Source organism: Oncorhynchus gorbuscha, linkage group LG23 (assembly GCF_021184085.1).
Source record: "Oncorhynchus gorbuscha isolate QuinsamMale2020 ecotype Even-year linkage group LG23, OgorEven_v1.0, whole genome shotgun sequence".
Classification (NCBI taxonomy): Eukaryota; Metazoa; Chordata; class Actinopteri; order Salmoniformes; family Salmonidae; genus Oncorhynchus; species Oncorhynchus gorbuscha.
Window position 1 is genome coordinate 60,922,539 of NC_060195.1, and position 25,720 is coordinate 60,948,258.

The 25,720-nt window shown below is 45.7% G+C and overlaps 1 protein-coding gene and 1 long non-coding RNA gene across 4 annotated transcripts in view; both read left to right on the forward strand.

Moving 5' to 3' along the window:
* The window catches only part of LOC124011621 (unconventional myosin-X-like), an 81,662-nt gene extending 61,732 nt beyond the window's left edge, over positions 1–19,930 (forward strand). The window contains exons 17-40 of one of the 2 annotated variants that reach the window (XM_046325071.1): positions 1–21; positions 2,974–3,098; positions 3,796–3,913; positions 4,041–4,433; positions 4,785–5,051; positions 5,195–5,788; positions 6,576–6,699; positions 6,893–7,037; positions 7,245–7,349; positions 7,454–7,549; positions 8,150–8,243; positions 8,357–8,412; positions 8,525–8,667; positions 9,620–9,814; positions 9,936–10,208; positions 10,539–10,687; positions 12,968–13,116; positions 13,974–14,181; positions 14,913–15,049; positions 15,120–15,243; positions 15,373–15,690; positions 15,946–16,122; positions 16,294–16,485; positions 16,834–19,930. The exon at positions 1–21 is cut by the window's left edge and continues 60 nt beyond it. In XM_046325071.1, the coding sequence (XP_046181027.1) occupies positions 1–21; positions 2,974–3,098; positions 3,796–3,913; positions 4,041–4,433; positions 4,785–5,051; positions 5,195–5,788; positions 6,576–6,699; positions 6,893–7,037; positions 7,245–7,349; positions 7,454–7,549; positions 8,150–8,243; positions 8,357–8,412; positions 8,525–8,667; positions 9,620–9,814; positions 9,936–10,208; positions 10,539–10,687; positions 12,968–13,116; positions 13,974–14,181; positions 14,913–15,049; positions 15,120–15,243; positions 15,373–15,690; positions 15,946–16,122; positions 16,294–16,485; positions 16,834–16,938 (4,308 nt within the window). In that variant the 3' untranslated portion in view covers positions 16,939–19,930. The remainder of the gene's footprint in view (positions 22–2,973; positions 3,099–3,795; positions 3,914–4,040; positions 4,434–4,784; positions 5,052–5,194; positions 5,789–6,575; positions 6,700–6,892; positions 7,038–7,244; positions 7,350–7,453; positions 7,550–8,149; positions 8,244–8,356; positions 8,413–8,524; positions 8,668–9,619; positions 9,815–9,935; positions 10,209–10,538; positions 10,688–12,967; positions 13,117–13,973; positions 14,182–14,912; positions 15,050–15,119; positions 15,244–15,372; positions 15,691–15,945; positions 16,123–16,293; positions 16,486–16,833) is intronic. The other variant, XM_046325072.1, reaches the window with a different exon arrangement.
* A 79-nt stretch (positions 19,931–20,009) lies between these two features.
* LOC124011294 lies at positions 20,010–25,047 on the forward strand. 2 transcript variants are annotated; one of them, XR_006834568.1, is made up of 4 exons: positions 20,010–21,278; positions 23,771–23,885; positions 24,346–24,382; positions 24,498–25,047. It is a non-coding gene; the product is annotated as an uncharacterized LOC124011294 (long non-coding RNA). The 2 variants fall into 2 exon arrangements; XR_006834567.1 differs by lacking the exon at positions 20,010–21,278 and having other exon boundaries at positions 22,309–23,885.
* The last annotated feature ends 673 nt before the right edge of the window (positions 25,048–25,720 follow it).

A 25,720-nucleotide genomic window follows, 5' to 3' on the forward strand; every position in this document is an offset into this window, starting at 1 on the left:
ATCAAACCCAACAACGAGAAGGTTAGCATTATCTATTACATATCTATATATTTCACACTACATATCTATATTAGCCCCAAAAGTCCAACCTATCACTTTACATAAACTACATGACCAGAAATTTGTGGACACCTGCTCGTCGAACATCTCATTCCAAAATGATGGGCCTTAATATGGAGTTGGTCCCCCCTTTGCTGCTATAACAGCCTCCACTCATCTGGGATAGCTTTCTACTAGATGTTGGAACATTGTTGCGGGGACTTCCTTTCATTCAGCCACAAGAGCATTAGTGAGGTTGGGCACTGATGTTGGGCGATTAGGCCTGGCTCGCAGTCAGCTTTCCAAATCATCCCAAATGTGTTTGATGGGGTTGAGGTCAGGGCTCTGTGCAGGCTAGTCAAGTTCTTCCACACCAATCTCGACAAACCATTTCTATATGGACCTTGCTTTGTGCACAAGGGCATTGTCATGCTGAAATAGGAAAGGACCTTCCCTAAACAAAGTTGGAAGCACAGAATTGTCTAGAATGTCATTGCATGCTGGAGCGTTATGATTTCCCTTCACTGGAACTAAGGGGCCTAGCACGAACCATGAAAATCAGCCCCAATCCATTATTCCTCGCCACCAAACTTTACAGTTGACACTATGGATTCGGGCAGGTAGCATTCTCCTATTCCTATTCTCCTATTATCCGATTAACCTAGATTTGTCCGTTGGACTGCCAGGTGATGAAGTGTGATTCATCACAACAGAGAACGCGTTTCCCCTGCCTCAGAGACCAATGGCGGCGAGCTTTACACCACTCCAGATGACGTTGCTTCCAGAGAAGTTTGGAACTCGGAAGTGAGTGTTGCAATCGAGGACAGACGATTTTTTACACGCTTCAGCACTCAGCGGTCCCGTTCTGTGCGCTTGTGTGGCCTACCACTTCGCGGCTGAGCCATTGTTGCTCCTAGACATTTCCACAACACAATAACAGCACTTACAGTTGACCGGGGCAGCTCTAGCAGGGCAGAAATTTGACAAACTGACTTGTTGAAAAGGTGGCATCCTATGACACTGAGCTCTTCAGTAAGGCCATTCTACTGTCAATGTTTGTCTATAGAGATCACATGGCTGTGTGCTCGATTTTATACACCTGTCAGCAACAGGTGTGGCGTGAAATAGCTGAATCCACTTGTTTGAAGGGCTGTCCACATACTTTTGTATACACTACCGGTCAAAAGTTTTACAATACCTACTCATTCAAGGGTTTTTCTTTATTTTTACTATTTTCTACATTGTAGAATAATAGTGAAGACATCAAAACTATGAAATAGCACATATGGAATCATGTAGTAACAAAAACAAAAGCTATGAAATAGCCACCCTTTGCCTTGATGACAGTTTCACACACTCTTGGCATTCTCTCAACCAGCTTCATGAGGTAGTCACCTGGAATGTATTTGATTTAACAGTTGTGCCTTCTTAAAAGTTAACTTGTGGAATTTCTTTCCTTCTTAATGCATTTGAGCCCATCAGTTGTGTTGTGACAAGGTAGGGGTGGTATATAGAAGACAGCCCTATTTGGTAAAAGACCAAGTCCACATTATGACAAGAACAACTCCAATAAGCAAAGAGAAACGACAGTCCATCATTACTTTAAGACATGAAGGTCAGAAACCTGGATAAGAGCGTCTGCTAAATGACTTAAATGTAAATGTAAATGTAAACCATCAAGCGCGATGATCAAACTGGCTCTCATGAGGACCGCCACAGGAATGGAAGACCCAGAGTTACCTCTGCTGCAGAGGATAAGTTAATTAGAGGTAACTGGCTCTCATGAGGACCGCCACAGGAATGGAAGACCCAGAGTTACCTCTGCTGCAGAGGATAAGTTCATTTGAGGTAACTGGCTCTCATGAGGACCGCCACAGGAATGGAAGACCCAGAGTTACCTCTGCTGCAGAGGATAAGTTCATTAGAGGTAACTGGCTCTCATGAGGACCGCCACAGGAAAGGAAGACCCAGAGTTACCTCTGCTGCAGAGGATAAATTCATTAGATTTACCAGCCTCGTGAATTGCAGCCCAAATAAATGCTTCACAGAGTTCAAGTAACAGACACATCTCAACATCAACTGTTCAGAGGAGACTGCGTGAATCAGACCTTCATGGTCAAAATTCTGCAAAGAGATCACTACTAAAGGACACCAATAATAAAAAGAGACTTGCTTGGGCCAAGAAACACAAGCAATAGATATTAGACTGGTGGAAATTTGTCCTTTGGTCTGATCAGTCCAAATTGGAGATCTTTGGTTTCAAGCGACATGTCTTTGTGAGACATGGGGGTGAACAAATTATTATGTAGAATTCAAGCCACACTTAACTAGCATGGCTACCACAGCATTCTGCAGCGATACGCCATCCCATCTGGTTTGGGCTTAGTGGGACTATCATTTGTTTTTCAACAGGACAATGACCCAACACACCTCCAGGCTGTGTAAGGGCTATTTTACCAAGAAGGAGAGTGATTGAGTGCTGCATCAGATGACCTGGCCTCCACAATACTCCGACCTCAACCGAATTGAGATGGTTTGGAATGAGTCTGACCACAGAGTGAAGGAAAGGTAGCCAACAAGTGCTCAGCATATGTGGGAACTCTTTCAAGACTGTTGTAAAAGCATTTCAGGTGTTGCTGGTTGAGAGAATGCCAAGAGTGTGCAAAGCTGTCATCAAGGCAAAGGGTGACTACTTAGAAGAATTTCAAATATAAAATATATTTTTTATTTGTTTAACACTGTTTTGGTTACAACATGATTCCATAGGTGTTATTTTATAGTTTTGATGTCTTCACTATATTTCCTTTGTGTGGTAATGTACCTTTGTGTGGTAAGACACTCTTTACCAGACATCAAACTCCTTGAACATAGGGTGACACAAATGTATATCAAAACTTATTGTAACCAAACACCTCTGATCTGTGACCCTTGTAGAACCCGAGCGTGTTTGACCCGGAAGTGGTTCTGAACCAGCTGAGGTATTCTGGAATGTTAGAAACCGTTAAGATCCGCCGGGCCGGCTTCCCTGTCCGCAGAACCTTCAAAGACTTCTTCAGCCGGTCAGTGTGTGTGTGTGTGTGTATGTGTGTATGTGTGTGTCAGTGTGTGTGTGTGTGTGTGTGTGTGTGTGTGTGTGTGTGTGTGTGTGTGTGTGTGTGTGTGTGTGTGTGTGTGTGTGTGTGTGTGTGTGTGTGTGTGTGTGTGTGTGTGTGTGTGTGTGTGTGTGTGTGTGTGTGTGTGTGTGTGTGTGTGTGTGTGTGTGTGTGTGTGTGTGTGTGTGTGTGTGTGTGTGTGTGTGTGTGTGTGTGTGTGTGTGTGTGTGTGTGTGTGTGTGTGTGTGTGTGTGTGTGTGCCAGTGTGCGTGTGCGTGTGTGTATGTGTGTGTCAGTGTGTGTGTGAGTATGTGTGTGAGTATGTGTGTGTCAGTGTGTGTGTGAGTATGTGTGTGTCAGTGTGTGTGTGAGTATGTGTGTGTCAGTGTGTGTGTGAGTATGTGTGTGTCAGTGTGTGTGTCAGTGTGTGTGTGAGTAGTGTGTGTGTCAGTGTGTGTGTGAGTATGTGTGTGTCAGTGTGTGTGTGAGTATGTGTGTGTCAGTGTGTGTGTCAGTGTGTGTGTGAGTATGTCTGTCTCCTCCCCCTGCCCCTCTTTTTGTAATTCTCTCTCTCTGGGCTAGTGTATGTAAATAAACTTAGTTTGTTTTAACTTTGTTACTCTTTCACTTCCTCTTTCTCCACCCCTGTCTTCATCTCTCTCAGGTATCAGATCATTCTACAAGAGAAGGTGGGTGGAGCGGGGGATGATAAGAAGAGGAGTACAGACCTGCTGACCAAATACGACCGTGCCAAGAAGGAGTGGCAGCTGGGAAAGACCAAGGTAAGAATGCAGCAGAACTTTAGTGGACTTAACACCTGTGGATGCCAACAGATGTTGAAGTGACATTTCACCCGGCCCACCTGACCCCTCAACCTCTCACCCCTGACGTCACACCTCTGACCTCTAGGTGTTTATGAAGGAGTCTCTGGAACAGCGTCTGGAGAAAGAGAGAGACGAGGTTCGCCGTAAAGCAGGCATGGTCATCAGAGCCCACATCCTCGCCTACACCGCCAGGAAGCACTTTAAGCGTGTGAAGGGGAGCGTCATCACCCTCCAGGGGTACCTTCGTACCCACATACAACGGAAATGGTTTCTACGGCGATGCTTGGCGACGCGGGTACTCCAAAAACACAGACGAGGACAGGTGGCCCGCGCAAGCTGCCACACTCTCCGAGAGGAGAGGAGGAAGCGAGAGGAGGAGGAGAGGAAGAAGAGAGAACAGGAGGAGGGAAAGAAGGAGGGAGAGGTGGAAGGAGAGAAGGGGGGAGGAGTAGAAGCAAAGGCTGCTCAGGGTTCTGAGGTGAGCTTTCTCTTCTCTACTCTTTTCTCTGCTCACCCCTCTTTTAGAAAATGGTCTGGTCCTGAGGCCATATACTATCATAGGAATGGGCTCATCCATGACATCAGATATAGGGATGTCATGAGATGACACCTGACGTTCTTTATAATTTCCTCTCGCTTTCTCCCTCTCCACTCCATTGTGTCTCTCTCCCTTTCCTCCCTCCTCCCTCTCTCTCTTTCCTCCCTCGGCCTTCTCCCTCTCTCCTTTTCCTCCCTCCTTTTCCTCCCTCTCTCCCTTTCCTCCCTCCGCCTCCTCCCTCCTCCCTCTCTCCCTTTCCTCCCTCCGCCTCCTCCCTCTCTCCCTTTCCAGAAGAAGGAAGGAAAGACGGAAGAAGAGGCCCGTCAGATGGAGGAGATCTTGCGTATAGAGTTGGAGATCGAGCGCCTACAGAAACAAAGGGAGGATGGGGTCTCCCAGCTCTGTGAGTCCTCCAGGCAGGAGCTCCGGCTTCGCCGGGACGCAGAGATCAAGAGGCTGAAGAAGGAGGCCTCTCGTAAGGCCACAGAACTAATCGACCTCCTGGACTTTGGGGGTCTGGATCCTAGTTTAGCCACCGCGGCTAGCGCTAGTGCAGAGGTTGGTGTTCAGTATTTCCTGAAGAGTGTTGAGGTTGTTCTTCTGTGTCCCTCTCCTGTGTCAAGTTGGGTATGCTTAAAAGATATCTGGCCTTATCTGCCCTGACACTAACCCCTTTTCTCCCTGCCCTCCGGCTGCTTCAGGAGGGCCCAGCCATTGCCACGGCCGTAACCCAGGAGGAGGAGGTGGACGAGGGCTTCCATGCCGAGGAGGAATGCACTGTCCCTCTCCTCCCAGACTTCCCTCCTCCACCCGAGGCTGACGCTGCCCTGGACCAGGATATGTTCGCCCACCTGCCTCCCCCTCCACCTGCCTTCGCTGAGGGCTCTACTGCTACACCACCTCCCCCTCCCCTCGATTCATCCTCATCCACTCCCGTCCCTCCCCCGCCTCCCCCCTTACCAGTTGAAGATGGCTCTGCCACCCCTCCCCCACCACTGCCTCCCGGAGAGGGGGAGGGAAAAGGAAAAGAGGGGGAGAAAAAAGAGGGTGATGGAGGGAGGACAACGAGTATCTTGAGCCTCGGAGAAGGGGAGGAGCCGATCTACAGCATGCCGGTCGACAGCGGCGAATCAGATTACGACGAGGAGGAGGGCTCTGTCACCGCGGGAGACGATGGTTCCGCATCCGGGCAGAATAGCAACAGAGGCAGCGCGGCCATGACAGAGGAAGAAGCTCTGAGGAAGTCCACGTGCACCAACGCCAGCATAGAGTCATACAGGGGCAGCTCCGACTCAGTTAGTACACACACACACACATATTCACACATACACACACACACATTCACACGTTATCGCTGTGTATATTTATGAGGCATGTTGAACGTACATGTAATTGCCAAAATAAAGGAAACACCAACATAGTGTTTTAACAGGGCGTTGAGCCACCAGAAAAGCTTCAATACATCTTGGCATAGATTCTACAAGTGTCTAGAGCTCTATTGGAGGAATGCGACGCCATTCTTCCATGAGAAATTCCATCATTTGGTGTCTTGTTGATGGTGGTGGAAACCTCTGTCTCAGGCGCCACTTCAGAATCTCCCATAATTATCAAATTTGGTTGAGATCTGGTGACTGAGACGGACATGGCATATCGTGAAACATCAGCAAGTTGAGCAGTCTTTGTCACTGAAGCTCCTGCCAAACGTGCTCCAACAGTCCCCCCTCTTTCAAAGTCACTGAGATCTCTTCTTTAGCCATGGTCACCAAAATAGTGGGCAACTGGGCCTGCCAAGCATTTTAAACATAACCCTAAGCATTATGGGATGTTAATTCCACACCTGTGTGGAAGCACCTGCTTTCAGTACACTTTGTATCCCTCTTTTACTCAAGTGTTTCCTTTATTTTGGCAGTTACCTGTATATATACGTAGATAGATAGATAGATAGATAGATAGATAGATAGATAGATAGATAGATAGATAGATAGATAGATAGATAGATAGATAGATAGATAGATAGATAGATAGATAGATAGATAGATAGATAGATAGATAGATATTGAGGTATATATCTGTGTTGTCCAGTACATAGAGAGTGATGATGAGCATGATGAGCTGTTGGACACAGATGAGGAGGTACACAACGGCAGGGTCACTCTTCTCAACGGGAACGGACCTCCGTACTTCCATAGCTACCTCTACATGAAGGGTGAGTACAAACACACGCACAAACACACACATCACTTACACACATGTTTCTCTCCCCTTTAACTGGTCTTAGTGGCATAATGAACATGCATGGTCTCTCTGTGTGTGTGTGCGTGTGCGTGTGCGTGCATGTGTGCTTGCGTGCGTGCGTGTGTGTGCGTGTGTGTGCGTGTGTGTGTGTGTCTCCCTCTCAGCTGGTCTGATGATTCCATGGCGCAGGCGGTGGTGTGTGTTGAAGGATGAGACCTTCATGTGGTTCCGCTCCAAACAGGAGTCCCTCAAGTCTGGCTGGCTCCATAAGAAGGGAGGAGGACTGTCCACTCTGTCCCGCAGGTTGGGGTGTGTGTCTGTTTGTTTAGAGGAGGATTAGAGGGGAGTGTTTGTCTTGTGTGTGTGTGTGTGTGTGTGTGTGTGTGTGTGTGTGTGTGTGTGTGTGTGTGTGTGTGTGTGTGTGTGTGTGTGTGTGTGTGTGTGTGTGTGTGTGTGTGTGTGTGTGTGTGTGTGTGTGTGTGTGTGTTAACCCCTACACCCTACCTCCCCCTGCAGGAACTGGAAGATGCGTTGGTTTGTTCTGAGGGAACACAAACTGATGTACTTTGACAGCGACAGCGAGGAGAAACTGAAGGGAACCATCGACATCCGCGCCGCCAAGTAAGACTCTTAATACCCACAATGCAGTGTAGACTTAAGCCCAATCCACAATGCAACTCGTTGCCAAAGCAAAACCTATTTCCTTTCCTCTCTGTTCCTCACAGAGAGATCGTGAACAACCATGAGAAGGAGAATGCGTTGAACATCGTGACAGATGAGAGGACGTACCAGGTGTTTGCTGAGTCGCCAGAAGACGCCAGGTACGGAGACTTTATGTATTGAGACATGGTCTCTAATAAACAACCTCTTAGAGCCATAGGATTCAGATCCACCTGTGTTTTTCCTCACAGAGAAGGGAGACATGATGCCAATGAATAGAACGATAATATACATTTTCATCTGAAATTGTTCTCTCCCTCTCTCTCTTTCTACCCTCCTCTATCTCTCTCTTTCTACCCTCCTCTCTCTCTTTCTCTCTCTCTCCCCTCTCCCCCCCTCTCTCTCTCTCCCTCTCTCTCACTCTCTCTACCCTCTCCCCTCTCTCTCCCTCTCTCTCTTTCTACCCTCCTCTATCTCTCTCTTTCTACCCTCCTCTCTCTCTTTCTCTCTCTCTACCCTCCCCCCCCTCTCTCTCTCTCCCTCTCTCTCTCTCTCTCTACCCTCTCCCCTCTCTCTCTCTCTCTCTCTCTCTCTCTCTCTCTCGCTCTCTCTCTCTCTCTCTCTCTCTCTCTCTCTCTCTCTCTCTCTCTCTCTCTCTCTCTCTCCTCTCCCCTCTCACTCTCTCCCCTCTCTCACTCCCCTCTCTCTCTCTCTCTCTCTCTCACTCTCCCCCCCCTCTCTCTCTCTCTCTCTCTCTCTAGTGCGTGGTATAACATCCTCAGTAAGGTCCATGTGTATACTCCCGAGCAGCTGATGGACATGTCTCATGAACAGGCCAACCCCAAGAACGCTGTGGTCAGAGTCTACACAGCTTCTAACCATGTTATACACATGTTATAATTACCCACACGTGTTATACAAACACTGTGCCATAATAATAGTGTATGTCATGTCATGTCATGTTATAGGGAACTCTGGACGTGGGGCTGATTGACTCAGTCTGTGCCTCTGACAACCCAGACAGGTATGAACTAGTTACTGTGGTTGATGGGGTTATAAATTAGATGTGTCATGTATTGGTATCTAACCTTTGTGTGTGTGTGTGTGTGCGCGTGCGTGTGTGTGTGTGTGTCCAGGCCCAACTCCTTTGTGATCATCACAGCGAACCGTGTGATCCACTGTAACACTGACACTCCAGAGGAGATGCACCACTGGATCAGCCTGCTGCAGAAACCTAAAGGAGACGCCAAGATAGACGGACAGGAGTTCCTGGTTAGGGGTGGGTAACACACACACACACACACACACACACACACACACATAAAGATACACACACACACAGAGGCACACACACACCCACATAAAGATACACACACACACACAGACACACACACACACACACACACACAGAGGCACACACACACCCACATAAAGACACACACACAGAGGCACACACACACCCACATAAAGATACACACACACACAGAGGCACACACACACCCACATAAAGATACACACACACACAGAGGCACACACACACCCACATAAAGATACACACACAGAGGCACACACACACCCACATAAAGATACACACACACACAGAGGCACACACACACCCACATAAAGATACACACACACACACACACCCCACATAAAGATACACACACACACACACACATAAAGATACACACACACACAGAGGCACACACACACCCACATAAAGATGCACACACACACACACACCCACATAAAGATACACACACACACACACCCCCACATAAAGATACACACACACACAGAGGCACACACACACATAAAGATACACACACACACACAAAGGCACACCCACATTGAGATACACGCACACACACCCACATAAAGATACACACACAGAGGCACACACACACACGTGTGTGTCTGACTGAGTTGGAACATAGCTCTACTGTGCACCGTGTTAGTCTTCACGTCTCAGACAATATTACTCATTACACACCCACACACAACACTGGTACACAACTCAACCACACAATTATTGTATGAGGGCCCACAAGTGATACCTTTGCTCTCTCTCTCTCTCTCTCTCTCTCTCTCTCTCTCTCTCTCTCTCTCTCTCTCTCTCTCTCTCCTCTCTCTCTCTCCCCCTTTCTCTCTTCCACCCCCCCTCTCTCCCCCTTTTCCCCCTCTCTCTCTCCTCCTCCCTCCCTCCCTCCCTCCCTCTCTCCTACCCCTAGGTTGGCTCCAGAAGGAGATGAAGACAGGAACTAAGAGTAATATTCTGAAGCTGAAGAAGCGCTGGTTCGTGTTAACCCATAACTCCCTGGATTACTACAAGAGCTCTGAACGAAACTCCTCCAAGATGGGAACCCTCGTCCTCAACTCCCTCTGCTCTGTCTTTCAACCTGAGGAACGAGTACACAGAGAGACAGGTGAGCGAGGGAAGGAGTGAAAGGAGAGGATGAGATGGAGGAGCGAGTCAGAGGGATAAAATGGAGGGTGTAGGGGATCTGGGGGTAGGGTCTCTACTGATGCCCTTGTTGTCTTTTGTAGGGTACTGGAACATCGTAGTGCACGGTAGGAAGCACTCGTATCGCCTCTACACCAAGATGCTGAATGAAGCTCTGAGATGGATAGCAGCCATACAGGCAGTGATAGACAGCAAGACACCCATTGAAACACCGACACTACAGCTCATCAGAGATATCAAGGACAGCAGTCTGAACCCTGAGGCAGTGGAGCAGACCTACAGGAGGAATCCCATCCTCAGATACACTCAGCACCCCCTACACTCCCCCCTACTGCCACTACCCTACGGAGAAGTCAGTAAGTAGAGTGGACCGTCACAATACAGCCTGCATCATAAACCTGATACTGTCACTTCCTGGTAATCCTCCTGATACTGTCACTTCCTGGTAATCCTCCTTGTACTGTCACTTCCTGGTAATCCTCCTTGTACTGTCACTTCCTGGTAATCCTCCTTGTACTGTCACTGACATGAACATGAATGGATTTGACAATAACTTTTCTTCCCTCCTCCCTCCTTTCCTTCTCACTTCCTCCTTTCCTCTCTCCCTCTCCTCCCTCCATCCCTTCCTTTCCTCTTCTCTCCCCTCCTTTCCTCTCCCCCTCCCCCACCCCTCCTCTCCCCTCCAGTCCAGAGACAGCAGGGCTATGCCAGTCTTCAGGATGAAGCGATCCGAGTGTTTAACTCTCTTCAGGAGATGGAGACTCTGGCAGACCCTGTTCCTATCATACGGGGGGTACTGCAGACCTGTCAGGACCTGAGACCTCTCCGAGACGAGGTACACACACACAGGCACACACATCATATGAGCACATATACTCTTAGAAAAAAAGGTGCTATCTAGAACCTAAAAGGGTTCTTTGGGTGTCCCCATAGTAGAACCCTTTGAAGAACCCTTTTTGGTTCCAGGTAGAACCCTCTCCACGTGGAACCCAAAATGGTTCTACCTGGAACCAAAAAGGGTTATCTTATGGGGACAGTTGAAGAACGCTTTTGGAACCCTCTTTTCTAAGAGTGTATACTTGTGCACATACAGGAACACATACAGGAACACATAGAGGAACACATACAGGAACACATACAGGAACACATACAGGAACACATACAGGCACACATACAGGAACACATACAGGAACACATACAGGAAACATACAGGAACACATACAGGAACACATACAGGCACATACAGGAACACATACAGGCACACATACAGGAACACATACAGGAATACATACAGGCACATACAGGAACACATACAGGAACACATACAGGCACACATACAGGCACATACAGGAACACATACAGGAACACATACAGGAACACATACAGGAACACATACAGGAACACATACAGGAACATACAGGAACACATACAGGCACACATACAGGAACACATACAGGAACACATACAGGAACACATACAGGCACACATACAGGAACACATACAGGAACACATACAGGCACATACAGGAACATACAGGAACACATACAGGAACACATACAGGAACACATACAGGAACACATACAGGCACATACAGGAACACATACAGGAACACATACAGGCACATACAGGAACACATACAGGAACACATACAGGAACACATACAGGAACACATACAGGAACATACAGGAACACATACAGGAACACATACAGGAACATACAGGAACACATACAGGAACACATACAGGAACACATACAGGCACACATACAGGCACATACAGGAACACATACAGGAACACATACAGGCACATACAGGAACACATACAGGAACACATACAGGAACACATACAGGCACATACAGGAACATACAGGAACACATACAGGCACATACAGGAACACATACAGGAACACATACAGGCACATACAGGAACACATACAGGCACATACAGGAACATACAGGAACACATACAGGCACACATACAGGCACACATACAGGAACACATACAGGAACACATACAGGAACACATACAGGCACACATACAGTTTTCTAAGATTGTATACTTGTGCACATACAGGAACACATACAGGAACACATACAGGAACACATAGAGGAACACATACAGGCACACATAGAGGAACACATACAGGAACACATACAGGCACACATACAGGAACACATACAGGCACACATACAGGCACACATACAGGAACACATACAGGCACACATACAGGAACACATACAGGCACACATACAGGAACACATACAGGCACACATACAGGAACACATACAGGCACACATACAGGCACACATACAGGCACACATACAGTTTTCTAAGATTGTATACTTGTGCACATACAGGAACACATACAGGCACACATAGAGGAACACATACAGGCACACATAGAGGAACACATACAGGAACACATACAGGAACACATACAGGCACACATACAGGCACACATACAGGAACACATACAGGCACACATAGAGGAACACATACAGGAACACATACAGGCACACATAGAGGAACACATACAGGCACACATACAGGAACACATACAGGAACACATACAGGCACACATACAGGAACACATACAGGAACACATACAGGAACACATACAGGCACACATACAGGAACACATACAGGCACACATACAGTTTTCTAAGATTGTATACTTGTGCACATACAGGAACACATACAGGAACACATACAGGCACACATAGAGGAACACATACAGGAACACATACAGGCACACATAGAGGAACACATACAGGAACACATACAGACACACATACAGGAACACATACAGGAACACATACAGGAACACATACAGGCACACATACAGGCACACATACGGGAACACATACAGGCACACATACAGGAACATATACAGGCACACATACAGGAACACATACAGGCACACATACAGGCACACATAGAGGAACACATACAGGAACACATACAGGCACACATAGAGGAACACATACAGGAACACATACAGGAACACATACAGGAACACATACAGGCACCCACACACACACACACACACACATACAAAGGCGCATACGCATACAAACACTCTCCTACTCAATCACTGTCTTTATCGCTCTCTCCAGGTATACTGTCAGGTGATCAAGCAGACCAATCACGTACCTCAGCCCAATCAGCCCAATCAGCGGGCTCATTGGCACCTCCTCACCTGTATGAGCTGTACCTTCCTCCCAAGCCGGACCATCCTCAGATACCTGCGCTTCCACCTCAAAAGGTGTGTGTGTGTGTGTGTGTGTGTGTGTGTGTGTGTGTGTGTGTGTGTGTGTGTGTGTGTGTGTGTGTGTGTGTGTGTGTGTGTGTGTGTGTGTGTGTGTGTGTGTGTGTGTGTGTGTGTGTGTGTGTGTGTGTGTGTGTGTGTGTGTTCCCAAGAGGTGAATGCATGTCCCAGGTGTTAGTTTTTACTTGGTTTATTTAGAACCTAACAGACAACTTGGAAAAGCTCAAACCAAGTTTATTCACCTAATGGGTCAAACAGCTGAACAGACAAAGACATGTTCTCACCAGCACAAGTAAATATACCCCACTTTAAGTGAAGTCTCCTCCTTTTCTCTAAACACGACATCTTTGTTGCTAGGCAGGAAGTTAAGTGATGTGGGTAATAAACTGCTCCTTCTCCCTTCATGTGACCTGATCTGACCTCAGCCCACATTCCTCACTAATCCACAGCTCTCCACCCTTACAGTGACCGCAACCATGTGCTTGGCTTTCCCTTAACTCAGTAACAGTCCAAGCCCCTGGCTCATATCCAACCTTTAATTGACCCCCACCATATACATTCCTCCTACAGACAACCATTCACTTCTGGTGTAGCAAGTATTTCAAATTACAACCCATCAACTGAAACCAGACTGTGGCCCTTCTCCTTTCCATTGGATACCTGATGTCAAACCATGACATGTTCTGACAGAACGTAAACGTTCTGCCTTCCCCTCTATCCTTCAGCACCATGAAAGAGGATATTTCAAATTTCAAGTGTAGAAGTCAGAACCCATCACAGGTATAGAGATGTTTTATTAGTGTGTGTGTGTGTGTGTGTGTGTATCATGACTGTCTCTGTGTGTGTTCTCCCAGGGTGCGAGAGCATTTCCCCAACACAGAGATTGAGCGTTATTCTGCTTTTATCAATGAGTCTCTGAAGAAGACCAAGACCAGGGACTTTATTCCGTCTCAGGAGGAGATCGTGGCTCTACTGGTGAGGCAGGAGATGACAACTACAGTCTACTGCCATGGAGGAGGCTCCTGCAAGATCTCCATCAATTCACACACCACCGCTGGAGAGGTACACACCAACACACACACACACACACATATACTGCCAGACATACACTGACTGTACAAAACATTAAGAACACCTGCTCTTTGCATGACATAGACTGACCAGGTGAAAGCTATGATCCCTTATTGATGTCACTTGTTAAATCCACTTCAATCAGTGTAGATGAAGGGGAGGAGACAGGTTAAATAAGGATTTTTAAGCCTTAAGACAATTGAGACATGGATTGTGTATGTGTGCCATTCAGAGGGTGAATGGGCATGCCAAAATATTGAAGTGCCTTTGAACAGGGTATGGTAGTAGGTGGCAGGCGCACCGGTTTTTGTCAAGAACTGCAACGCTGCTGTGTTTTTCACACTCAACAGTTTTTTTTTATGTGTGTCAAGAATGGTCCACCATCCAAAGGACATCCAGCCAACTTGACACAACTGTGGGAAGCATTAGAGTCAACATTAGAGTCAACCTTGTAGAGTTCATGCCCCGACAAATTGAGGCTGTATTGAGGCTGTAACTCAATATTAGGAAGGTGTTCATAATGTTTGGTATACTCAGTGTATACACATACACACTCACACGTCTCTGTAACATCTCTCCTTTGTGTGTGTGTGTGTGTGTGTGTGTGTGTGTGTGTGTGTGTGTGTGTGTGTGTGTGTGTGTGTGTGTGTGTGTGTGTGTGTGTGTGTGTGTGTGTGTGTGTGTGTGTGTGTGTGTGTGTGTGTGTGTGTGTGTGTGTGTAGGTGGTGGAGAAGTTGATCCGCGGCCTGGCCATGGAGGACAGTAGGAATCTGTTCTCTCTGTTTGAGCACAACAAGGTGACGGACCGAGCTCTGGAGAGCAGGGTCATAGTGGCTGACATCCTCGCCAAGTTTGAGAGGTATGTAACGTGTGTGTGTGTGTGAGCGTGTGTGTGTGTGTGTTGCTAACCCTATCTGTGTGTATTCCAGGCTGTCAGGGACTGAGGAGGAGGAGGAGGAAGGACAGTGGAGACTCTATTTTAAACTTTACTGTTTCCTCGACATGGAGAGCATGCCTAAGGAGGGGGTGGAATTTGCTTTCATGTTTGAGCAGGTGAGTACACACAGACACACATACACACACACTCCTTGTCCTACTCCGTCTCACTCAATTTCAATAAATGTCTCTTTCCCCCTCCCTCTCTCCCTCCTTTTGACACCCCTTCCTGCCTCCTCCCTTCAGGCCCATGAGTCTCTGATCAGTGGTCACTTCCCGGCCCCAGAGGAAACTTTGCAGCAGCTAGCCGCTTTACGGCTACAGTATCTCCATGGAGACGGGGCCAGCCGCGCTGGGTGGAGCCTCGGTACTGTTTACCCAATGGGGCGCCTCCGCTCGCGCATCTTCCACTCCACCAAACAGGGAGGCGTGGCAGGAGGAGAGGCAGGAGGAGGGCAGGTGGGAAGTGTCAAGGGGGACGGGCAGGATAGAAGGAGAACCCCCAGCTTCCTGGATGGAAGTCTGAGGCGCAGCTTCAAGACGGGCTCGCTGAAGAAACAGAAGGTGGCGAAGGGCACACAAACACACAATGCATTTGCATAAAACATGCATACACACATGCTGACATCACTATTGCAATATTTTTTCCTAGCTGTAGTTCTCAATATGTCCCATAGATGGCGCCTCTTGTAAATCACACATGATCATCTATTGACTGGCCCTGTCGCCTCTGATTGGGTTTGGGATTGATTGATTTGTTGGTTCATTTATTAATTGAATAATTGATTGATTGATAAATACGTTTGTAATCCTGACCAGGAGGAAGAGGGGCAGCAGGTAGAGATGTGGGTGAAGGAAGAGACATCGGCCACCAGAGCCCATGTTCTGGATAAATGGACCAAGTTACAGGGACTCCCCCAGCACCAGGCTCTGCTCAAATACATGTCCATCGTCAAAGAGTGGCCCGGATATGGCTCTACACTGTTCGACGTGGAGGTGTGTGTGTGTGTGTGTGCGTGTGCGTGTGCGTGTGCGTGTGTGTGTGTGTGTGTGTGTGTGTGTGCGTGTGGTGTGTGTGTGTGTGTGGACCTTTGTGTTTTACTTCTATCTCATCCTCCCCTCCCTCTCCTCCTCTGTCTGCTTCTCCTCCCTCTCTCTCCCCTGCAGTGTAAGGAAGGAGGTTTTCCCCATGACCTGTGGCTGGGTGTGAGTGCTGACAACCTGTCTGTGTATAAGAGAGGGGAACCCAAACCTCTGCAGACGTTCCAGTATGAGCAGATCACCTTCTTTGGAGCTCCACAACCCTGCACCTACCAGATCACTGTCGACGGCAATGACTTGTTCTTCCACACTCCATTGGTAAAACACACACACACACACATATTCTGAAGCACACACACACACTTACACACTTAAAACACATACACAAACGCATGCATGCATCAGACAGTCACAACAAAAACAACCTCACACAATGGAAGAGTGAATCCCGAATATACTGCACAAAAACAGTGATGTGCTATCTCTCTCTCTCTCTCTTGCTCTCTCTCTCTCTCTCTCTTGCTCGCTCTCTCTCTTGCTCGCTCTCTCTCTTGCTCTCTCTCTCTCTTGCTCGCTCTCTCTCTTGCTCGCTCTCTCTCTTGCTCGCTCTCTTGCTCTCTCTCTCTCTCTCTCTCTATCTCTATCTCTATCTCTATCTCTATGCAGGTGATGGAGATTGCTAAGATCATGAAAGCCTACATCAACATGATGGTGAAGAAACGCTGCAGCATCATGTCTGCTTCCAGCGTCGCCAGCACCTTTGTCAGGTGATCAACCAGCAGCCAGTCAGAGCCCTCTATTCAACAGTACAGGCCTATCAGAGAGAGGCAGGAAGTGGATACAATCCGCGGATTGGTCGGTCGGTTGTTGTTTTGGTGGAGTCAGCTGATCTTGGAAAGGGTAACCACAAAACAGAGGACAGTCAAGGATCTAAAATGGCATCCGATTTCACAAAACTAAAAGGGGATGGACACTGCAGATAACTATTCTAGACTTGGGAATTGGGTGGATTGGGTTAAATATCTGTTTGTTAACAATGAGCATGGTAAATGACCCATTTTGGGGAGGACAACTCCAGCACCTCCCAACCCCCAGTTACCCTGCATGTCACTGTCTTACAGACAGCAGGTCCAGCACATTCTAACTCAACCTTACTTCATCTAAATATCTCTATTACTCCTTTTATATCAATCTCTAATCTCTCTCTCTCCTCTGTCATCCCTCTTTCTGTTCTCTCTGGACCAAACCCATACCAACGACAAGCACAATAGCCCAGTCAAGCCATACTACCCGCAAAGCCCCTGTCGTCCCCTTCTCAACCCAATAGCACACCCCCAGTCGCAGTCCCAACACACTGCCAGCTAGGAGAGATCAAATGAAGCCTGTTTCTATTTCTATCTTCCTTCCTCTGTCTCTTACCCTCTCTCCCCCATTTGATATAACTCTCTCTTTCTCTGTCTGTGTGTCCCCCATTTTGCCTGCTTCACTCTCTTTACAGTTAGGTGTTAATTTATTCTCTGTTGCTTGCTTCCTTTCCTCTCTCTTTCTCTCACTCAATCTCTCGTTCATCTGTTGTTATCCGTGGTGACTGAGATAAAGGACTGTTTTGTGTTTTCATCTCGGGGTCGAATCAGAAAATCCGGTCCCTTCTTCATCAGACTGCACAGTACTTACTTCCTGTGTCAACGGAAGTGACATCACATATGGCCAGATGAAGTGGCCTCAAACAAACCCCCTCAGAGAACCAGGGCTGGAGGCCCATCCAGGGCCATCTCCCCGGGATCATCCAGACTCAGAGGCTCTTTCAAGGGGTAGCTGTCTGGCTCGGTCTGGGGGGGGAGGGGGGGTCTCCATGGGAGGAGAATGAAAAATGTTGACTACAAGATCAACCAAGGGAGATTGAGAGAGCTTTCTCCTATAAAATGTCTACATACTATGAACATCGCATATATTACATATTCATGTCCAACCTACACATACACACACACACTAATCAAACACTTATCGTTTTTGAATATCGCACCTCATAGGAACCCTACATAGATTTTGGTGGTCGCTGTACTGTATGTATATAAATATCATTATAAATGCCATTTGATTAATTTATTGTATGTGTAAACTAAATGCGAAGGAACAGAGATATTCACTGCTGTATGTCTAATATGCCAACGCACCCTTATTCACTAGCAGTGCCATCTGACTAAATCACAGGTATATAGAGGGGTTTCACTTCTTGATGTAGAATGGGTAGAGTTCAGTCGCGGCGGCCATATTGGTAGGGCGGTTTGGGATGGTTGCCTGCATGCGTTTCTCTGTGCTCTAGTGAAATGTAGCCTTCGTATCATCCTTCTGGCTCACGTTTCCATATCGGGGGGCTACTTTTTTTTTTAAACATGAGGAATCTACAATCTTGTCTTCTCTACTCATTCTGTTTCTATGCTATGTGACTGTTCTCGAGTTCATGAGTGAATAGAACCTGTTTTAAGTCATGTGACTCGTGTACTGTGCGTTCCCAGTGTCTCCCCTCCTGCAGTGCTGTGTTTGGAATGCTAACGTGAGCGTGTGTAGCTGTGTCATAATGCAAGTGACTGACTAACTACCCCACCGGGGGGAAAGAAGGGACCCATATGAAGAAAAGAAAGAAAGTGTGTTGACAAATAAGAGTATGATCTATCTGGATAACCTTTATAAGAGAATGGTGTTGTGATTTTTAAATGGGGAAGAGTTTGGGAAGGGAGGGAGAGGGGAGGATGGGGTATTTATTTGTTATAATTATTGCAGAGGGAGGGAGGGGATATGGTTACAGTGTGGAATTCTGTGAAAGAAGAGAAGATCACACATTGAGGAGGTATGCTTCCAGGAAATAGGAATTCAGAATTCTGGGAACATGGGAATTGTGTTTGTTTCTGACTGTGTGTCGTCACGGCTTGTGGGCCTAAGCCCACTGGAGGACCAGTCTATGGAATCAGAATTACTGGAAAGGACATTCCAACTCAGAACAACATTCCATCCAGTGTTCCACTGGGCCATTTGGAATGACTGAAAAATCCTGTTTTTGTGGACCAGTGTAGCCTACATGAATACATGTTTTTGCAGGCCAGTGTAGCCTACATGAATACATGTTTTTGCAGGCCAGTGTAGCCTACATGAATACATGTTTTTGGCAGACAGGCGGAATGTCAATTATCATCACATCCAGTGAAATTCGGGAACTGTGTCCTATCTAGGTATTCTCTTTCTATGGCCCTGCCTCTCACACTGCTAGTACACAAAGTAAGATGAAGTTGCCTCTTGACACTGATCTAAGGCAGTGGAAGCTGCTGAGGGGAAGAAGGCTAGTAATATTGGCTGCAACTGAGCAAAAGGAATGGCATCAAACACATGGAAACCATGTGTTTGATGTATTTGATACCATTCCATTGATTTTGCTTCATTACCACAAGCCCATCCTCCCCACTTAAGATGCCACCAACCTCCTGTGATCTAAGCTCAATTTTTGCGTTTCACACCCAAATGGTAAGGGTAAGCTGATCCTAGATCTGTGTCTATGAGCAACCTCTATGCCGGGGTCCTTTTCCAGCCGCAGGCGGCCAGAGTAGGGCCTGACTGTAATCTGTCATGGTTCATATGAATTATTATCATTATATATTGAAACATTGTGATTGTTTTGAGGGGAAAAAAAAGAGAAAGAGAGAGAAAATTGTTGTTCTTTTTTTTGTAACTGGCTTTACAAACTTATGATTTAATAAATTATCGGAAATTGTCCAGTCTTCTCTTCTATACACGCACGCACGCGCACACAGCTGACATGATTGTTCTATTTCCGCTTGGGTGACCACACAAATGCGGGACAACGGAATGTTTTTGCGGGCCAGTGCAGCCAACATGAATACATGTTTCTGGTAGACAGTTCGAAATGTCAGTTATCATCAAATTAATAGGAAGTCTGACTGAAATACGCAACAAATCTAACTTTTTTGGTAAATGAGTGGTATTTTAATTTGTTGATAAAATACGAGACAGCAGACAAATGGCCAACATTTGGGACTGTCCCGTATTGTGGACATGTGGTCATCCTAATTCCACATGACATTGGTTGGGCGCGCTCCGGGAGAAAGGAGGACAGACCTTTTTGCCTTATCTCAACATCACTTCAAGGGTTTATTTTCTTAAAACGGATTGCCTCTCTCCGTGTTGTTACTTAAATAAGACAACTTTTTTCAACTCAAGAGTGGCGCCATACACGGGCGGGATATTTTACTGTCAGATTTTAAAGTTTCGAATAAATGATGGGTTTAATAAGGAGTTTGGTAGGCCGACCTGCTGTTCTGCTACTCTTCGGTGTAGTCGCTGTGTTCGCGCAAACCGCCGCACCAAGGATAGTTGAGTTAGTGACACTTCTTTTGTGGTTTTTCTTAACCGTTGATTTGTCGCTTATATATTATTTTGATGTATATGACAACATATTATAGTTAATTATGTTGGCTCTAGTTAGTCTATGACGTTAATCTCCGAAAATACAGCTGGTAGTGAAGTACCCTCAAACCAGTATTTCCCCGATTTCACATTGTAGCCTATTTAACAGTGACTTTGCCTTTAGGTAAAACAGAAAATGACTTAATGCTTGATTTCAGTTCCTTTTATAATGGTGTAATTTAGACTCATCAACCTCAACGTTTATATTATTATATTCAGATAATGGCTCTTTAATTTCAAGTGTCTTGGTACATTAGTAACGTATTTGGCCTTTTCACTGTTAGGGAGTTGGCTCTTGCTTTCTGCTAAATGCTTGTGTAACTGAAACCTTTTTAGCGGGAACGTTGGAGTGTTTTCAGTTCCTTCTCAGACACATTTCAGTAGCTATAATCGTGACTGGCTGGCCCTTTTAACCGTTAAGTGTTTGGGTGAAACCAGTTAAAGTGTCCAAAGAGACACCTGTTTCCTGTCTTGGAAGAATCCTTAAGCCTTTTAGCCCCATAGAAACCAGACTACCAGGCTTCCTCTTCTTATCTGGAGCCATAGAACTAACAGAATGTACACAAACAATTCTGTGGAGTCATACAGTCTAACAACCAATGGAAATATCTACAGTAGGCTGGGTCTTACTGCAGGTGAGAAGGCTTTATTACTGCCTCTAACTGCAGTTGTTTAGTGTGTTATGAACTACTGATCTAACGTTTTTTTTTCTCAATCAACCTGTTTTCTCTCCCTCCCTCTCTGTGTGTGAGACTAAGAATGGAACAAGCTGTGAGGAATGTGTGACAGTGAGTCTGGGATTAGTCTGGCACGTGAGTGAGGCACACTTTGGGTTTCCTGGTCCTGATTCCCCCACTATACCTCCTCCTGCTCATTGGTCTAACAGGGTCACATGTGTTCTGGTCCTGATTCCCCCACTATACCTCCTCCTGCTCATTGGTCTAACAGGGTCACATGTGTTCTGGTCCTGATTCCCCCACTATACCTCCTCCTGCTCATTGGTCTAACAGGGTCACATGTGTTCTGGTCCTGATTCCCCCACTATACCTCCTCCTGCTCATGAGTCTAACAGGGTCACAAATGTGTTCTGGTGCACATGAATCAGCATATCAGCTCCACCCTCCACACCTGTCAGACAGGTCGGGGGACAAACTGAACACACACCTCTCTCTCTCTGCCCTCATTTATCTCTGCATCCCTCCATCCTTGGCATTGTGAACTCTATCCCTGCCAATCCTGAAACCCCTACCCACCCCTACCCATTCATAGTTCACAAATACAGTTGAAGTCGGAAGTTTACATAGACTTAGGTTGGAGTCATTAAAACTCGTTTTTCAACCACTCCACAAATTTCTTGTTAACAAACTATAGTTTTGGCAAGTCGGTTAGGACATCTACTTTGTGCATGACACAAGTAATTTTTCCAACAATTGTTCAGACAGATTATTTAACTTATAATTAACCTTGCCAGCAGCATACCACCCTGCATACCACTGCTGGCTTGCTTCTGAAGCTAAGCAGGGTTGGTCCTGGTCAGTCCCTGGATGGGAGACCAGATGCTGCTGTAAACAATTGTTGGAAAAATTACTTGTGTCATGCACAAAGTAGATGTCCTAACCGATTTCCCAAAACTATAGTTTGTTAACAAGAAATTTGTGGAGTGGTTGAAAAACTAGTTTTAATGACTCCAACCTACGCGTATGTAAACTTCTGACTTCAACTGTATATTATTATTATATATATCTTTTTTTTTAAATATCGTTGACTGCGTGAGTGCATTTATATACAGTTTCGGCCAAACATATTGGCACACATGCACTTTTCTTAAATAAGTCTCTATTTCTTATTTGTTTATTCAGATCCCCATTAGATTTTGCCAAAGCAGCAGCGTTTCTTCCTGAGGTCCACAAAACATGACACGTAACGAAACAGTGATAGACAACACACATTTAAAATACAACGATATACAAACAGTACTTCAACGAAATAATAAACAATACAACTAAAACATGTGTGTGTGTGTGTGTGTGTGTCCCCTTCTAAAATAAGTTAAAAAAATTAAACTTCTGGTCTTCACACCTGATTAGATTTTCAACATTGCAAATCCAATTGTATTTTTGTAAACTTAAGTTGACAATTTTTTAATTTAGAAAATAAAAAGAAGTGGCATGGACTAAATTAGTGGCACTCCGGAGCTAAAACTTGGTTGCACAGCCTTTGTCCAAGGTAACTGCAGACAAACACGTCTTGTAGCAAGCAATGATGTAACCCACTGTTCAGCAGCAAACTACTCTAAATCTTCAATGCTTGAGGGGTTCCCCCATCAACTGATGTTTTCAGATCTCTCCATAGGTTTTGGATGTGATTCAAATCTGGACTCTTGGCTGGCCACTCTGGAACATTCCAGCATCTCTTCTTGAACCATTCCTGGGTGATTTTTCATGTTTGGGGTCGTTGTCCTGCTGGAAGACCCACAACATTCAGTGGAGACCCAGGTTTTGGACACTGGGTTGAACAAAACACCTGATAATCTGCTGATTTCATGATGCCTCGCACACGTTCAAGGCCCCCGGGACCAGAGACAGCAGAGCAACCCCACAGCATTATCAAATCTCCCACATGTCAGACAAGAGTCCGGAACTGAATCGCATCCAAAACCAATGGCGAGATCAGTAGTTGGAGGGAACCCCTCAAACATTTAAGTATTAGAACAATTTGCTGCTGAAAAGTGGGCCAAATGCCAGTAGAAAGTTGCAGCAAGCTCATTGGTGGCTTCAATAAGCATTTGTCTGCAGTTATCTTGGCCAAAGGCTGTCCAACCATGTACTCGCTCCAGGGAGCCAATTTAGGACCTGCCATTTGTCTTTATTTTCCTAATCAAAATTCTCAACCTAGGTTTACAAAAATAAAATTGTCTCTGCAATGTCAAATCCAATAAATGTTTTATATTTTTCCATTTCAATTTATATTAAAAAAAAGGGGGAATAATATAGTGCAAGGGTGACAATATATTTGGCTTCAACTGTGTAGTGTGTGTGTGTGTGTGTGTGTGTTTGCTTTGTCGTGGTCAACTAGTGTGAAATTATTCACTCACACGCACTGACCTACCCCATGGACTGACCTCCAGGTACATGCAGAAGTACTTATCCGCTCTAACGTGTGTGTGGTGTGTCAGGTCTACAAGGGTTCGATGCCAAGATGGAGAGGCGGACAAATAAGATGAAGGGAAAACAGGAAGAGAGGTAAGACGTCATCATGGCACACGGACATCTGTGTATTTCTCTATATATGTGAAGCAATTTGCAACTAAAGAATGTGCTTTGATATTCTATGTATCTGTATTTACATGGCTGTGTGTGTATTCAGCTGGCCTACTACAAATCCCACAGGGAGATATGGTAAACGTTACCCAGTCAAGGCCCTGTGTGTGCTGTATTTGACTTTAGTGTGTCTCTGACGATGTGACTGCGATCAGAACAAGGCCCCAAGTTTATTTTGTTAGTTTCATATCAGTTACAGCCGGAGTGACACAAAATAATGACTGGAACAAACCTTTACATACGTCACAACCAAAGCTAACCGCCCAAACCGGCTTGTGCTCTACTTATGACTTCTTACCAACCTGGCTGGTCTGAAAGGTTGTGCAGTTCTCTTAAAATATGAAGTGTGTGTCTAACCAGCTGGTTGTCTTTGTGTTAACAGATGAAGATGAGGCATGAAGAAATCAGAAGGAAATATGGTACGACTTGAGATACACAAACACACCACTCCTGTCTGTGGAAAAAACACTATCACTACTCTGATGGAATTTGTTATGAAAGATGATCTCTAACTCCTTGTCTCTCCCTTCCCAGGTCTCAGTGGGTTCAACCAGTACTCCAAATTCTCTTGATATTTGAACACTGTACTGTATCAACTGCCTGCCTTCTCTTCACCTCTGACCTTTCACACACACACACACACACACACACTTATTGTCTGTTCTATGCTCAGCTTACCCCTTTTTAAACCATTCATCATAAAAGCCAAAACGGGTCGCCAAATATTGTGCACAACGTCACTTATTTCGTATATGTTACGTCCTGCTAAAAAAAAAAAAAATCCTGCAATTTGTATGATGTTACGAATTCCAATTCGTACAATATGTTATGAATGTGTAAGTGCTTAAGATCCCGTTTAATCTCTTTAACTGTTTGAGGAGAATACATGAAACTGGCCTTAGATCAAAGTTTTGGTACAACCTGTTTATACAACATTATCTGCCCATGTAACACAGGTCATTAAACATTGTGTTAAATGCAATGAACAAAGTATTCTACGAATGCTTAGCTAGAACAAGTTCTGCGCTGCTTGGTGAGTGGTGCAGTGCTGAACATGTCTTGTAGTGCTGAACATGTCTTGCAGTGCTGAACATGTCTTGCAGTGCTGAACATAGTGCTGAACATGTCTTGCAGTGCTGAACATGTCTTGCAGTGCTGAACATGTCTTGCAGTGCTGAACATGTCTTGTAGTGCTGAACATGTCTTGCAGTGCTGAACATGTCTTGCAGTGCTGAACATGTCTTGTAGTGCTGAACATGTCTTGCAGTGCTGAACATGTCTTGCAGTGCTGAACATGTCTTGCAGTGCTGAACATGTCTTGGATCTATCGTTAATGTGTCCAGTGCACACCTGTACTCCATTAAACAATAAACTTGTATAGATGTATTGTCCTAATTTAAACCAGAATTGTACTTAATGATGCACTGTAGAAATCCCTCTGCCATTTCCTGCTTGCTAAAATTCTAATAGTTAACCTAATTTCAGTTTGTGACAATGCAAGTATAATTTAGAGAATCATTGTACCATCTAAACAGCTGTGGAATATGTTTTCCATACGCTAAGTATAGAAATATTGCACATACAACAAACAGGTCTGCCACTTCTTAGACTTGCTTTCAAAGAGTGACAGATCAATAACTCACATTTCTATGTGAATTTGGTCTGGTTGCCCAAAAAGTTACTTATTGTAGCTTTAAATAGGAGGGTGTTCAGAAGAGTTGAATTCTCAAAATTGCAGATAGAAATGTACCCTATCA